At 53.9% G+C, this 15939-nt stretch overlaps 1 protein-coding gene across 10 annotated transcripts in view; it reads left to right on the forward strand.

Annotated features, from left to right (window-relative positions):
• Nucleotides 1-15939, forward strand: part of Mad1l1 (mitotic arrest deficient 1 like 1) — a 352396-nt gene that overhangs the window by 280639 nt on the left and 55818 nt on the right. For all 10 annotated transcript variants that reach the window (XM_015502048.2, XM_048785331.1, XM_048785332.1 and 7 more), the window contains one exon: nt 7895-8085. In XM_015502048.2, coding sequence (XP_015357534.1) covers nt 7895-8085 — 191 coding nt within the window. The remainder of the gene's footprint in view (nt 1-7894; nt 8086-15939) is intronic.

A 15939-nucleotide genomic window follows, 5' to 3' on the forward strand; every position in this document is an offset into this window, starting at 1 on the left:
TGGCTAACTTCACTTAGCATTATCTTCTCCAATGTCATCCATTTACCTGCAAATGCCATGATTTTATTCTCTTTTAATGCTGAGTAAAATTCCATTGTGTATATGTGACACATTTTAGAACTCAGAAAGCTAAGCACCAAAAAAACAAATAACCCAATCAACAAATGGGCCAAGGACCTGAACAGACACTTCTCAGAAGAGGACATACAATCAATCAACAAATATATGAACAAATGCTCATTTGCATTTTCTCTGGAGCTAAGGACAAGCAGGGCCCTCTCAGGTGCCCTGTCCAGCCCAGACTCCCTTGGCCCTTGCAGTCCATGATCTCCGCACACCATGCTGTTAGCGAGAACCAGACACCTACCCAGCTTCCTGATCCTATGGGAGTTGTGTGTGTGTGTCCTTGTATGTGTGTGTCCTGAGGTGTCTTATGCTCTGCCTGACCCAGTCCTCATATTACCAAAAGCTCAATCCTCATCCCCAGGCCAGTCCAATAATGAAGACAAGGTTTTGAGGAAAAGGAAAAAGTAGTTTTAATGCTTTGCTAACAAAGGAGAAACACAGGGGACTTCTGTCCCAGAGGCTGTGATTCTCCCCATCAGGGAGAACAGTGGTGTTTAAGAGGTGATTCTAAGGCTACGTTCCACGTGTTCTGTGTCTGGAGTTATATATCACTTGTCAGTTTGGGAGATAGTCATTTCTTAGATCTCCTGGTGCCATCCAGAAGTCAGACTTCATTCCTATGATGGGGGTGTGCTCCAAGACACAAAACTGGGATGGAGAAGAAAGGAATCCAGTTTCCCCCAAGATTAGGGAGGGGAAGGGAAAGAAGAAGAGAAAGAAACATGTCCATTTAAAACTTAAGTTACAGTGGCAGAGCAGCAAGGGCTGTATTCACAGCATCAAGTGGGCCACTGTTACACATGTGCTGGGCGTCACTGGGCCTGGAGTTGCCCGCCCCTCAGTTCTGAAACTTACCTGATCATTCCCTCTGTGATGTCTTCCTTCCTACGTCCTGTAATCTGTCCTTATAAAATTCCTGCTTCTTGGATATTGGTCTCGCAGAACCCCTGCATTATTTCTTCTTTGTTGTTTTCTGTCTCTGATCTTTTGGGGGGTACTTTATGGGAGATTCCCTCCTCTTTACCCTATGATTCTTCTGTCAAGCTGTTTTGCATCTGTGACAGTGTATTCTCGTTTCTGTCTCCTTTCAGCGAGGCTGTTATTTGTGATTCTTCATCTGCAAGGTGTGTGTATTGTTGCTTTAATTTATTTATTTATTATTTTTTATTTTGAGACAGGGTCTCATTGAGTTGCATGACTCCTCACTAAGTTGCTGAGACTGGTTTTGAACTCAAGATCCTCCTGCCTCAGCCTCCCAAGCCATTGGGATTATGGGCATGTGCCACTGTCCCCAGCTGTGTGTGTGTTGTGTGTTGTTTTTTAAACTCTTTTGTTTCTGCTTTTCATATCAGAAGTCTTCCTCCTTTGTCATGTTTGTTTCTCTTTTGGAGCAGGGGATGTGACATCTGAGTGGGTGTCCCTGGGGCTGGCTGGGCTGCAGATACCTTGGTAGTGACCGAGCAGGTGAGGGTATGGAGCCTGGCTGGTGGCTCAGTGTAGGCCCCTTCCACACATCGTACCTCGTGAGCACCTTGCAGGTCTGTGTGTTAGTTGTCTTTTCATCGCTGTGACCAAAATACCTGACAGAAAAAAAACTTAGAGGAAAGGTTTATCTTGGTTCCTGGTTTGAGGGGTTTCTGTCCGTAGTTGACTGGCACCATAGCTTTGGGCCTGAGGTGAGGGGAACATCATGGCAAGGGTAGAACATCATATGACCAAGGAAGGCTGCGGTTCATGACAACCAGGAAGCAGAGAGGAGAGGGAGGGAGAAGAGCCAGGAACCTACCCTGCCAAGGCACCACCCCCCTACCCCACCCCACCGCCCCCAAGACCCACTTCCTCTAACTAGGTCCTGCCTCTGCAGTTTCCTTCACTTCCCCATTGTCCATTTAACCACGATGGATTAATCCTTCAATGAGGTCAGCACCCTCACAGTCCAACCATCTCCTAAAAGTCCCACCTCTGGACATTGCTGAATGGGGGACTTTCCAGATCCAAACCATAATAGTTTGGCATCTCAGGAGAAAACTGCTGAAATAGAGACTGGAGGGCACAGCTGGGGCCCCTGGGGCCTCTGGCACTTTCCTGTGGTGGGAACCTAGAGCTCCTTCTAGAACCGACAGCAGGGCTAGTCCTCAGCGTCCACCGTGGCCCCTTCCTTCAGCCCAGCCGGATGCCCTAAAGCATAAATTCACTATTCTCTCTGGGTCTCCCTGCAGACCCTCAGACCTGGTTGGTGTCAGTTCCATCTGCCCCATCCTTGCCGTGTCCCCCGTCCTCCCAGGCTTGGCCACATTTTGTGTTCACATTGGAATTGGCTTCCCACCACCCCAAACCGTGAGGTCCCCGCCCTCCCAGGTCTGTCACTCCTCTCCCTTGTCCTCTCGTCGTCCACTTTCATCTTCCGAACTCTGGTTCCCTGGGTGCCTCCGCCCTGGTGCTGGTGCATGGGCTGTGCCGCTGCTTCCCTCATGGCCACCAGGGGAGGGGCACAGGAGCAGAGGGAGACCCCACGAGGGCACAGGCTTTGGTTAAACTGTAACTCTTTTGGGTGACAGACAGGGTTTTAGGGAGAAATGGGAGTTTCTCTTATTACTCTCTCGGTGCTCACTGAGCCGTCCATGCCCAGGCTCCTTGGGGTGTATTGTGGGTACAGTAAAGACACACACTGATCACAGTCTTCCCGGATCTGTGTCTGTAAGAACTAAGCTAAGACTTTTTTCCTATGAAGGAAATAAAACAAATACTGTAGGCACACACTGAGGGACCAAAGCGATTTGAAAGCTGGAAGGTGTAAGAATTCACCAGGGAAAGGGGAGCATTCTCCAGGCATGTGAAAATTTTGCCCAGACAACTGGGGTCTTCACGCACACTGGGGGATGCATGTTTATGTGAGGGAGGGTTGTGGACCCGGAGAACCAGGGCCTGGCCTAACCGCAAGGGCCAACTGTGAAGAGCCTGCTCAGAGCTCAGTGACCACAACGGGGATGGGCTCTGCCCATAGAAGCAGCATTGTGTGGGATCTTTGCATTCTGCAGGGTTCTGTCCAGAATCCTCCTGGAGTGCAGACGTGAGTAGGGCCAGCCCCACAGGTGGGTGCATTCCTTCAGGCCCTGGTGGGGGTCGTAAAACACACAGGGCTGCAGTGCTGGAGGCCTCCCTTTACAGAGGGCACCTCAAGAACAGCACCTGGCCAGCTTATAGCAGGGTGGCACTGCAGAGCAATCAACAAGGCTGCAGCCTGGATCCAGGGGCAGCATGCCACCATCACCCAACACTCCACACCCCCAGCTTGTCCATTTGGCTGTGGTCAACTTGGTCTGCCTGTCTGGGACTCCTGGAAGGGAGGGAAGTGGACAGGTAGTCCCTGGAGAGTGTCCATAGAGCCATTTCCATCTTCAAAAGAATCTTTGCATCTGTGTTGTCTGTGGGATCCTCAGCAGCCCATGGGCTTCATAGGAGCCGGAGGTGCCATGCTGGTAAAGCCCAGGGCCACAGTGGGTGCAGGCAAGTGTGAAGGTGAAGGACAGCACACCTGTCTCCCACCGCTTCTGACTCCTGTCCTTTGCAGCAGATAACATGAGGATGTTGATGGCCACGAGCCCCGTGGCCGTCTTCTGTCTGGACTCACCTCTGCTGTGTCTCTGCACCCACCCCCCTCACACTGGCCACCTGCCCCCCTCGTACTCGCCACCTGCTCCACTAGCATCAGACATTCTCCACATTTCAGGCAGTGAGCCGAGTCTCCAGAGATTGGAGACCGTAAATGTTCCTTTATCCCGACATCTCCGCTCTCGGGCAGGAGCGCTCTTCCCTGCTAGCCTTTATCTGACAGAGTGCAGGTTATTTTTGTCCTGTGTCCTTCCCACTAAAGTTTCACAGCTATCTTCTGCAATTCCAGGAGGGGCCAGGTGTTGGGCTAAAATGGAGAGGGGGCAGGTCAGAGCTGTCCTGCAGCCTCTCTGGATACAGCTAGGGACAGCCAGCAGACTCAGGCTGAGCTTGCACAAGGGGACAAGGAGCAGAGGGCAGGACTCAGAGCCAGGCCTGGCATGCCCCAGAGCCCCTGTGGCAGCTCATCCTGGTCTGCACAGCCACTGCCACCCTGCTGCCTGACTCTGGACTCTGGATGAACAGTTGCATCCCTTTCTTCAGGCCCTACTTGTCACCTGCCACACTCATTCCTCTGCTGTTCTCACCAGGACATGCTGTGAGCCCCTCAGTTAGGCCTGTCCCTGCAAAGTGCAGTAGGGGGAGGGAGTGGGCAGCCTGCTTGGGAGGCTGGTGGGTATCTGGAAGGTGTCTGGTATCTGGGGCCTAAGGTGCTGGGCACGGAAACATGGGGAACAGCAGCCAGGGCAGGGGGAAGATGGCATTCATAGCAGTATCACCTGGTCATAGTGTGGCTACAGCTTAGGATTTGAGGGCAGGAAAGGTTAGCAATGGAGTGGGAGAGTGGCCTGACTCAGGGCCTCAGCAGCTTCTTCATGGAGTGTGAACTTGGGCCTGGGAGCCTGGGAGGAAAGGGGCTCCCCACAATAAGGCTGTCAGTGCCCAGGGTCTTGGTCCCAGGTGTCTCTGTACTTTGGTCCCAGCACAGCAGGTGGCTGTGGTGTGTACAAATCCAGAGGTGAGGCCTGAGGTCACCAGGTCAGGGCAGTCTGGCTTTTAGCAGACCCTGATCAGGCCCCCTGGGCTACACTTCCAGCCCAGCAGGCGTGCATATGTTGTCATTGCACTCTGGGGGTGGGGTCACCATGGACTGGGGCCTCTGGCCTCCTGGCTTCTGGACTTGGGAGGAGCCTGTTCAGCACCTGTGTCCAGGGCCCATGAAGCCTAGCCCAGAGGAAGCCTCACTCCCAGTCTTTCTGAAAGAGCCTTCATGAGAGCCACTGGCAAGAAAGCAGTGACGTTTCCAAGGTGGAGACCCATCTTTTATTTATCTAATCCAGACCATTGTGTGAATTATTCATTTGCGTTTATGTAAGCCATTGAACTACAAGAATAACAGGGAGGTCAAAATACTGACTTTGCAGTGCTCTAAATGGAGCAGTCAGTCACAGGTTTCCCTCCCTGGACCTGCCAGCTGGGGTGGGCCTCACCTCAAAGCTGCACCTCTCCCCACTGGGCCTGGCAGGGTGAGTCAGGTCCCTTGTATATGGAGAATTTGGCTTCCCTTATAACTGGCCAGGGTGACAGTCCTGCCTTTTTTGTGGCCACAGACCACAGGTGCCTGGCGTGTGGCCAGTGCCTGGAGTGTGCTCCTCCTCTCCTAGCTCACCTCCTTCCTCCTGGGACCCACATTGACCAGCCATAAGTATGGATGGGCCTCGTGCAGATCTGAGCCCAGGCTGCTTCCAGGGTTGTGGACTGCACCAAAGGGGGCTATTTTCTTCTCCAAGGTCAGGTGCGTTTATTACTAGGATTAATTTCTCCCATTGGATGTCTGAGATAGATTAAAGGTGGTGTGGTCCCTGACAGGACTGAAATATTGTCCAGGCAGCATGGGCAGGGAGCTTTTCTTCCTGTATAAGCTTCCCTCCTGCTGTCAGCTCCACCCTAGGGAGGTTTGGCTGAGGGACATGGGGAAGAATATTGGGGTCAGAGCTGCCAATTAACCTTTTGATTTCATAGTTGGATCACTCGATTAATCAAGGGCTCTGGGCCTCTTCCTGTTGGAGGGGCTCTTGGCTGCAGATACCGGTGTCCGCCAAGGCCTGTGCACCAGATGATGAATGGAGGAGCAGCCAGGGCAGGGCCAATGGGCAGATGGCCACAGCCCCACAGGTGGACAGGCTGGGTTTTGTCATGCTGCATGCATCTTACCCCAGCTCCTGGTACCAGGGCGCCTCTCTTAGGGAGTGGGTTTCGTAGCAAGCTGTGCGTTCCAGAATGTGAGAGCCAGCAAAGGCAGCAACAGCCCTGCTGAGCCCCCGTATGTGCAGCCGGGTGGTGAAGCTCTTTGAGCCTCAGTTTCTTAATTTGTGAAACTAAGTTCCTACATCATAACCATATGGCCATAAAATGAGTTTGTGGGTATGACATTGAGAGGGCAGCATGTACCGTTAGTGCAGATGCCTGCAAGTCCTGCACTGTCAATGCCAGCCCACCTCCAGCATGTGACCTGGCTAGATGCTCAAGAGACAGCTAAGAGCAGATACATACTTGTCACTGAGATGGGGTAGGGCATGGAGATGGCAGAGCCAGGATGGAAGCCCAACCCTCCCTACATTCCCATTTTCCTTGGTCTGTCACTCAAGGGCTTGGCAGTGACTTTTGGGTACACTTGCTTTCTACTTGCCTCTCCTGGGAGGCAGGCTGCTCCGTCCCCCTCATGTGGCACCTTTAGCCATGGCCTGGGCCTGTAGTGCTGTGGGACATGGACTCATGCTTCTTTTGACTCTGAGCAGGCAGGCAGGTGCTAGGACTTGTACCCTTTCTCTCACTTCTCCAGGGAGGGGCTGCAGGACCCCGTGCTGAGCATGGGTTGATGGAGCCTGTGCTCTTCGGGCTCATCCTGATTCAGGACCTTTCCCTGGGCACTGGCTAGGGTAGGGCTCCTCCTCTGAGAATCCCCTCTGCCTCTGGCTGTGCAGTGCAGCTAATGTTAACTTCCTCTCCCACGGCAGCTGGGGTGCTAGCTGCCCTGTGCCTTAATGCAGCCTGAGGAGGGACCCTCAGCCCTGTCCCAGCAAAGGGAGGCTGGCCTCAGCTGACACCATGGGCAGGGGAAAGGAGGGCTTAGCTGGATCTCGCTGACTCTGGGACCTGGAGTTTCTCCAGAATTCCAGTGGGGCCACCCCCTCCCAGGGATCCCAGGCCCTGCAGGACTTCCTAGACAGGACCACCAAAAGTGCCAGCTCTGGAGGCAACTCCAGGCAAGTTTAAGTGGAGCCAGGCTCAATAATTAACAGGGATAAATCAAGGCTTAATTACTCGGAAGGCACCTTGGGTGAGAGATTCATGGCAATTGTGCATTGTGCTGGTGGCTTCGCACAGCCTGTTTTTCCCCAGGCGGCAGTAAACCACAGCAGGAGGTGGGGGTTCTGCCCAGATGGTCTACACGGAGCCACATCGTGGGTGGGAGCCCTGGGCAGGGCTGGCTCTCCTCCCATAGCTAAGCCATGGAGCCGAGCTAGACCCCACTGTGGAGGGGGACCCTGGGGTGAAATGATCCAGAACCTCCACGTGGCTGCCCTGCCACGTGCCCCCTGTCTGCTGTGCTAACTCCTGTGGGGCAGGCGTACAGGCCCCCAGGGACTCAGGCTGCGGCCTCGCAATGTCAGCATCGCCTGAGGTGCATCGTGGATCCAGGCCTTCCATTCAGACCTAGATTCTTGATGCTTCCTCTTCCAGAACATTCTCACCTGGAATCTGCTGGTGAGATGAAGCAAGTGTACCCAAAAGTCACTGCCAATCCTAATGGTGACTTGGGGTGGCTGTAGGAGTTACCCATTGTCATTCTGTCTGGATGTGTGGCTCCGGTTTCTGGCTTCAGAGCCACGGTTTCTTTAGAGGGGCTGGAGGTAATGTGGTAACTATCTGAATGCCACTCGGTCAGACATCATCATCCGCCTTTCTCATTCGGATTCTTCTGAGTACACAGGTGAGGCTGGCTTACGTGGTGCTGCCACAGCCATCCCCAGACAGCTGAGACCTGGGTGGGGATGAGGCTCATCCTTGCGCCTGGCTGTCCCTGTTCCTGCCTTTCTCTGGGTCACATCTCCAGCCCCTGGTGAGCTCACACTCTCCTTTCCTCTCCCTGTAGAGCTGCGGAAACAGGTGGAGAGCGCCGAGCTGAAGAACCAGCGGCTGAAGGAGGTTTTCCAGACCAAGATCCAGGAGTTCCGCAAAGTCTGCTACACGCTGACGGGCTACCAGATAGATGTCACCACAGAGAGCCAGTACCGACTCACCTCCCAGTATGCGGAACACAAGACGGACTGCCTCATCTTCAAGGTAGGCCTCTGCTCTGCAACAGTGGCCCTTCATCCACCAGCTCGCACTGCCACAGCCACGGGCCTGCCCTCCCTTCTCATTGGGAGGGAAATCAAACCGTTAGCTCTTGATGGACAGCACCTGTAAGCTGCTGCGTCTTGTTTCACCACAGCATGGGTTACAAGGCAGGAGGGGACATGCTGGCCATTTCTGTTCAGACTTGGGTTTATTGGCCCTAGGCCACCTCCACATGACTCTTCAGCCCCTTCCTTTGGACTTTGCCCCTTCCTTTCTTTGTGTCAACCCTCTGAGTTTCCACCTGGGCTTCACCCTGTGGGTTGGGGGCCCCAAGACGCATGAGTTTACCCAGACACAATAGCATCTCAGAGGATTCGTGTGATTGTGGGCAAGCTGGCACCTTTAGAGCTGCCAGACCTCAGCCAGAGGTCAGTGTGGAGCGTGGACCTCAAGAGAAGAAAGGAAAATGTGACCGTGCCTACATGCTGGTCAGGAATCAGGCCAAAGGGACCAACTTCTGCAGCTGGCCAGAGAAGCCAGGGCTGAGGTCCCAAATGGCGGGGTTGGTCCCTATAAGCAGAGGGGTCAGGCATTGGGCCAAGTACTTGTTTGTGTGAGTGCTGTGCACAGTGCTGGCCTGTTACACTGCTCCTGCCATGGGAGCAGTGTGACATGGTGGAATTGTATGTGTTTTGTGGCTGGGACTTCTGGATTTCTGGACTGACATGAGCCTGAGGATGAGGGGTGCTCAGGGAAGCAGTTCTAACAGCAGAACGGGGGGGGGGTGACCTTAGGGTGTGGCCCCGTGCAACCTCAGGCAGCTGGAAACCTGGCTTGATGAAGGCTGGTCTGTCATTGGCCTGGCAACCCAACCCCTGTTCATGGAGAGGCTGCTGCCTTGCCAGCTGTTTCAGGAAGGTCGACCAGGCACAGCTGCAGGAGGTCGGGCTCCACTGAGGTGTGGCTGGGCCGTCGAGCCTCCAGCAGCTGGCTTAGCTCTGCTCTTCTATAGAAGCAGGAACTAACTTTCATTTTATTCAAAACCTGTCCCCAGTATAGCTTTAGCGTGAGTATTTCGAGCAGAAGTTAATGGAAAACAAACAACACTTCCCTGTCTTCCTCTTTAGGCTGGAGCTCTCATTCCTCACCCCCGGCTGTCCTTCAGCAGCCCCTCTGTGCATTGCTCCCACCCCTGTGGCCAGAACCACAGCCCAGCCTGGTGCCCACTGTCCCCGGGTTTCACAGTGTGCCTTCTAAATCTGCTAGGCTTCTCAGATCATGTTCATCCATTTTTATACATCTTGAAACTCTCAAACCTTTGAGTAAGTAAATAAATATTCAGACACTCAAAGTCTTTAGATAAATAAGCCATCAGAAACGTACGTCTTTGCTTTTGTATAATCCTGTGTACTTTTGAATAACTCAGGATCACTGATGGGTGTTTAATTTAATGCATTGTAGAAATTTGTGCTCTTTTAAAAAGATTGGGTAAATAAAGATGTGCTTATGAACAGCCGCTATTTAACACATCACTTACCAACATTTATAAATTACGAGGAATAGTTTTCATTGAATTCTTGATATTCTTTGACTGAAGTGATTGTGATCTTATGAAAGCTACTTCCAGGAAGACCTTGGGAAACATTCCAGAGTATCTCATATTTATAGATTGTAGAAAATCCAGAAAAGCACAATCTACTCAGAATCTTGCCTCCAAAGGGCAGCCATTAGCATCTTGGTGCTCTCATAGGAGCGAGCACATGAGTGCTGACCCTTCACCCTGTTACAGAGCTCATTCTGCTCCTCCCAGGCTCAGGAGCCCTACCTCTTTCCCTCCAGGCCCACTACACCCTGACCAGCTGGTGGCCTCAGTCTCCACAGGACACACACAAGGGAGGGTGGGAGCACCCTCCAACCCTACCTATCCCTGCTATCCCCACTATCCTGACACACTGCGGTCCCATGTTGGTGGCTGAGGCCCTGGTACCTCCTTGTCTTGCCTCTTCCCACCCAGGTCACTTAGGATCTCTGCCTAGGAGTGCCTGTGCAGCCCCAGCTGATGGGGAAGCAAATGACTGCTTACCTTGAGGGTGGGAGCAGACTCCAGCCCCTGCTGGCCACAGGCAGCTCCCTCACCATGGCTGGAAGGCAGAGGAGGCCCCATGGGGTATGCCACTGGCTACCTCTCCCACCTGGTGGCTTGAGACTAGAAGCAACCTCTTCTGGGAGCCCCGGCCCTACCCAGGTTCAGCAGAGCCCAGCACCTCAGTGCCAAGATGGCCCATAGGCAGTGCAGGGCCAGGCCCACAGCTGACCCCATTTGTGGGGCAGAACTATATGGCAACTGTGGGTCTTCCCAGGGCCTGACACCAAAATCATTGCAGAATGTACACAAGTTCCAAGAGATGGTGAGGGCCTGGTGAGGCACTTTGTTGCATGCTGGCGTGGTCAGGGCCATGTGTTGCCATCTGGCCTGGTGAAGGTCATGTGTTGCTGGCCTGGTGAGGGTCATGTTTCCCCGTGCTGGGCTGGGTCCGTGATCATGGGTAAGGAGATGGATGTGGTGACTTTTCTCAGGGAAGTGGGGGCTGCATAGCCCCTTGTGCCTCCACCAAGCCGACTATTCCTGTGCGCTTTTTGATTCATAGGACAGCTGCCTCCCTACTGTGAGGTCTGAGGCATCCATGAGGAGCAGCCAGATGGGCCCCCCACCTCCTGTCTGCCCAGGCCCAAGTGGCCCACCTCACTTGCTGCAGTTGGGGTGAGGCCGCTGGCAGGGAGGCATTTCTTCCCCTCTTTTGGGCTCCTGCTCCATTTTCCTCCACAGCTTCATCCCCCTGCATTAACTTGCTGCTGTCTGGCCTCAGCCTGCCCTTCTGCCACTCCCCTGCACCCATCCCGTGCCACTTCTCTTCACCTTAGCACACCTGTCCAGTTGTGGAAACTACATTCTGGAAGCATCTTAGATCTCAGAATGTTCTATAATGTGGCCAAGGCTAACCAGTGACCTACCTTCTCTAATCCCAGTTGTCTCATCTGCCAAATGGGTATAATTACAAGCTCAGACTTGGATCGTTGTGGGAGATGGTGCTTATGAGGTGCTCACTGTAAGCCCAGCCCTATGAGACCCAGTGCATGTTCATGTCATTGGTGGGATCCCATTAACCTGCTCAGCCCCAGCCCACGGATGCTTCCTACCCCTGTGCAGTCTCTGCTGACACCTGGGTCCTGCCTGCCCCTCCAACCCAGCAGAGCCTCATAGCAGTTCTCCTGGTCTTGCCCCCAGTGGACCTGGCAGGAGGGGCTTGTGGAGGAGGAGGCTGGGTCTGCGCACTGTGGGCTCCTGACCCCTCTTCCTTCCCTGACAGACACCTCAGGGCTCCTGGGAGAGGCCTGAAGCACCATGGTCTCTGTAGACTTCCAGATGGCCTGTGTTTGTCCCTTCAAAGCCTCCCTGGGACCAGGCCTTCTCTGTGGGCTGAGGCCTCTCTGATCCTGCTCAGAGCCTCAGTTCGGCAGCCTTTGGCAATCCTCCTACTCAGGTGTGGGGGAGACAAGCCTTCCAGCAGGAAGTCTAACCAGGGCACAGAGCTGGTTCTGCCCCACCCGTGTGTTGTCTTTGGTCATACCACACCCTCTGGAATACTAAGTCCAGTGGTGAGAGGGGCCCTGCTGGTGCCATTAACGGCAGCCTTTGTTTGCCAGTCAAGACCCAGATATGGAGAGGTGCTTGTAGGATCTGCTGGACAAAAGGGCAGACAGGCCAGCAAGTGGAAAGATAGGCCCGTGACTGTAATGCAGCTACTCATGAAGTTAAGGCAAGAGGATTGCAAGTTCAAAGCCAGCATGGGCAACTTACGTATCTTAAAAATAAAATGAAAGGAACAAGTGGGATGTATCTCAGAGGTAGAGAGCTCCTGGGTCCAGTTCCCCATACCAAAAATATAGGGTAAATAAGGACCAGACAGAGGGCAGACTGACCTCGGTCCCAAGGCCTCCCCCCTACCCTATCCCCACCAGGTGTTGGTATACACAGAGCAGTGTGGCGGCTCTTAGACCAGGCACAGGAAGTGTCACACCAAACCATAGGCCCCTGGTCCCTCTCATTTATTTTATTTTCCCAGAAATGATTTTTCCAGCAGGAAGGGTCTGAGACAGAGTTAGAAATAGCTGAGCCCTGTTTCCAGTCGAGCAGGTTCTGCAGATGTGTGCTGGGATAATTGAGGGTTTGCTCCCAGCCCAACCCGGACCCAGGCTTTCGTTGCCGTGTGGGTGGAGGGAGCTGCTGCCCGGGGGCTGCCATTTGGGGGAAAGCAAGAGATCTCAGCTCCAGCTCCTCCCAGCAGGAGCCTGGCGTCCTGCCCACTTCTCTCCCTCCCCAGGGAAATCAGATCCAAAAGTCTGTAGAGTTCCTTGGAAGGCCTTGCCCTGCCCCTGGACTGAAGGGAGGGGCCTGTCAAGCTGTCCTCAGCTGCCCGGACCATGCGCAGAAGCTCCCCTTGTAGCAGGGACCTATTCTGAGCTCCTGGTCTGCTCTTGCTGATCTTACTCCCCATGGTTCACAAGGACCCTCCTCCCAGAAGGAAAGCTTCGTCACAGGAGTCCCACAGCAGGTATGATTTGTAACAAAGCCATGAGATGCAGGCCATCCTGTGGGCCCCCTTCCTCCATGCCTGGCACCATCCCACAGCCCAGCATCACCCAGGGCCTGCAGGGCCTGCTCAGGGCTAGAGGGCCGAGATGGAAGCAGAGTCTGGGGTTGCACAAACCGGCATTGAGCAGAGCACCGCAGCTGCCTGTGTGTACTAGCCGGTGAGCCCAAGGCTCCAGGTCTGGAAAGCAGGCCTGCAATGACAACTGCAAAGGGGTTGTCAGCCAGTGGGGGAAGATCATGTATGTATAAATGAAAATTCATAAATCCACCCAGTGTGGCTGAGCCTGCTCATAGTGCATCTTGGGCAGGTGGCAACCGTCATGGATACTTTCCTGGTTGAGTGGCACACCTTTCTGTCCTTCCAGTGGCTGAAATCTGAACCCAGGGGGTGGGGTCTCACACAGTGAGGGCTCTGGGGGTTGGAGACGGCTGGGGTTGGTGCTGAGGCCCCACCCCATGCCAGCCGTGGGGCCCTGGGCGCGTTACTGGACCAAGCTGAGCCTCCTGTTTCTCCCTGCAGTGTGGAGTGCTGCACCGTGCTGGAAATGTGTTCTGTGGATTCAGGTCTAACTTGGCTCATAGTGTGACTGGCTGTCCCCTTAGGGGCAGCCCCTGAGGTACACTGTGGTAATCACAGGAGCTGCCAGCATTGAGCTGCCTCCCTGAAGGGTGGTCAGCTACCTGCTCATCTACCCCAGGGCCACGCGTGGGCACAAGCACTTCCTTAGCACCACCAACTTCAGCACAGGTGCGGCACTGCCTTGCTGTTCTAGAGGCTGATGGACCCACGCACGGAGCAGGAGGGCAGGCAAGGAGGTACCAGTGTCTCCTGCACCTGCTACACCAGGCCTGCCAGAGAGCAGCAGGTGTCGAAGCTGAAAGCAAACCTCTGATGTGCAGCGTCCCTGTGCCCAGGACTCTGGGACCCCACAGCACCTATGGGCACTGCTAGGTACTGCACCAGGGTCCTGGGTTCACTGGGTGTCTGCTTCTATAGAATAGCTCACAGAAGGGTTGTTTAGAGTATTCAGAGATGGTCTCTTCACTGTTCCCTCAAGCATACCGCTTAGAGGAAGGGACTGGGTTTACTGAAGCTGGTATGCAGGCAGCCCGAGGCTCAGACTCCCAGACCCCATGGCCTCAGGACAGTGGCCAGATTCCCCCAGTGGGAAAACCAAGGCCTGCCTCATGGCCCTGATTGCCCATCTTGTCCAGTGTATGCCCTGAGCCCAAGACCACCACAGTCAGCTCACCCACGTCCTTCCCTACCCCAAGGTCTGTAGGCATCCTCCACAAAGGGCCTTGGAGCCCCGTTCCTGGAACTCAGCCAAGTGTCTGTGTTCCAGTGAAACTTTATTTGTGGCACTGAGCTTTGAATTTCATATAATTTCCATAGAGTACAAGATATTCTTCTGGTTTTTTTTGAATATTAATTAACTTACTTTTTCAAACAGTTTAAGGTTTAAGAAAAATTGAGCAGAAAATACAGAGTTCCCTCCTCTCTCCCCGCCACGACACACAATTTTCTCTGCTATTAATGTGTGGCATCAGGGCAGCACGTTTGTCAGTCAGTGAGCCAGTGCTGTTGGTGACAGTTACCTGTGAAGCCTGTGGTTCACGTGAGGGTTTATTCTTAGTATAGAATATTCTAGGTTTGCATAGATGTGAGATGTATGGTGACTTGTGCCCACCATGATTGTGTCAATGGAGCAGCTCCTTGACTCAAAATCCTCTGTGCCCATCCCTTTACCCTGACCTGCACCCCTCAGGCCTCCTTCTCTGTCATTTTGCCTTTTTCAGAATGTCCCACGCCTGGAATTCTGCAGTATGGCTTTTTCCACTTCGCAGTCTGCATGTAAGGTCCTCTGTGTCTTTTCCTGCCTTGATTACTCACTTCTTTTCATCACTGAGTAAATCTCGTTGCCTGGGTTGTGTGTCTGTTCACCTACTGAAGGACAGCTTGGTTCCCAGTTTAGGTCATTATGAATAAAGCTTCCAGAAACAATTTTAAAATGTGAAAACCGTTCTCAGCTCATAGGCCACTCAGAAACAGGCTGGAGGCAGGATTTGGCCCATGGTCTGCCATTCGCCAACGTCTGCCTCACAGAACTTCCCTCCTTCCATTTCTGCATGTTGGATTGACCTTCACGGGGCCTCCAGGGAAGCAAAAGTAGCCTTAAGCACCCTTTGTCCTGGGTGGCTTGGCGTTTCTGTGTCCCCTGCCTCCCCACCCTCTAGTCCTTGCTGTACCCACCAAGCCTCAGCCGCTCTCTGGGCACACAGTGGTCTGACCTGGGCCTGCACGGAGCCCACAGGCAAACGGCCAGGCCATGCATCCTCACGGTTGTTGAAACTGTGAGTCTCCCAGATGGGGAGGCTGTGACAGTCGTGGGAAGATCAAGACCATGGGCTTCACTTGGCCTCAGCGGCAGGGCTGGCCTGAGGCAGATGACTGTAGCCTCACTTTCCTCAATAGCATGTGACCGTCCTTCTCAGGTGTCTGGAGGTGATGAACAAGGAGTTCAGGTGGCCCCAGCCTCCCACCTCACGTCACCCTCCTAGTCTCTCCCATGTACCTGTGGCACATGCACAGGCCTGGCCCTCCATGAAAGTTGACAAAACTGGGTTGGGGGGCCTGGGGCAGGTCAGACTGAGGCCCTGACCCTGGAGATGAGTGGAGCCCTGCCTGCTGCAAGGAGTCTTCCCAACTCCCAACTCCATGTCCCCTGCATATTCATGCTCACAGACAAGCAACACACACCTGTGTGTACACATGTGCTCGTGCCTGGCAGTCCTCCACTTTTCCCACTGAGCCCATTATATCCTCCTCCCGACCACCACCACCATCTCAGGTCAGACTAGGCTCCTGTGGCATTGGTGCAGAGGCACAGATGGGCAAGCAAGGGTCTGGTCCCACTGGGGCATGCTGATGCTGCTGGAACTTGCAGAGGGTCTGTGGCTCCCTGGCAAAGTGTTCACCTTGCCACCCACACGTGTAGACGTGACCTTTGTAGCTGCCCTCATCATTAAGCAGAGTGAATATGCCAGGTTGCCCCATCCTCCACATATTCATTTCGCACAGCCTGGGCATGGTGCTCTGGGGTCTTAGGGAGAGGCATTCACGTGTAGAGGAAGCTGTTCCAGTCCTCCTGGCCCTGGCCCTGAGCTAGCCGCCAGCCTTGTCCCTCCAGGCACTCCTGATC

The sequence above is a fragment of the Marmota marmota genome, unplaced genomic scaffold (genome assembly GCF_001458135.2).
Source record: "Marmota marmota marmota unplaced genomic scaffold, marMar, whole genome shotgun sequence".
In the NCBI taxonomy this organism is placed as follows: Eukaryota; Metazoa; Chordata; class Mammalia; order Rodentia; family Sciuridae; genus Marmota; species Marmota marmota.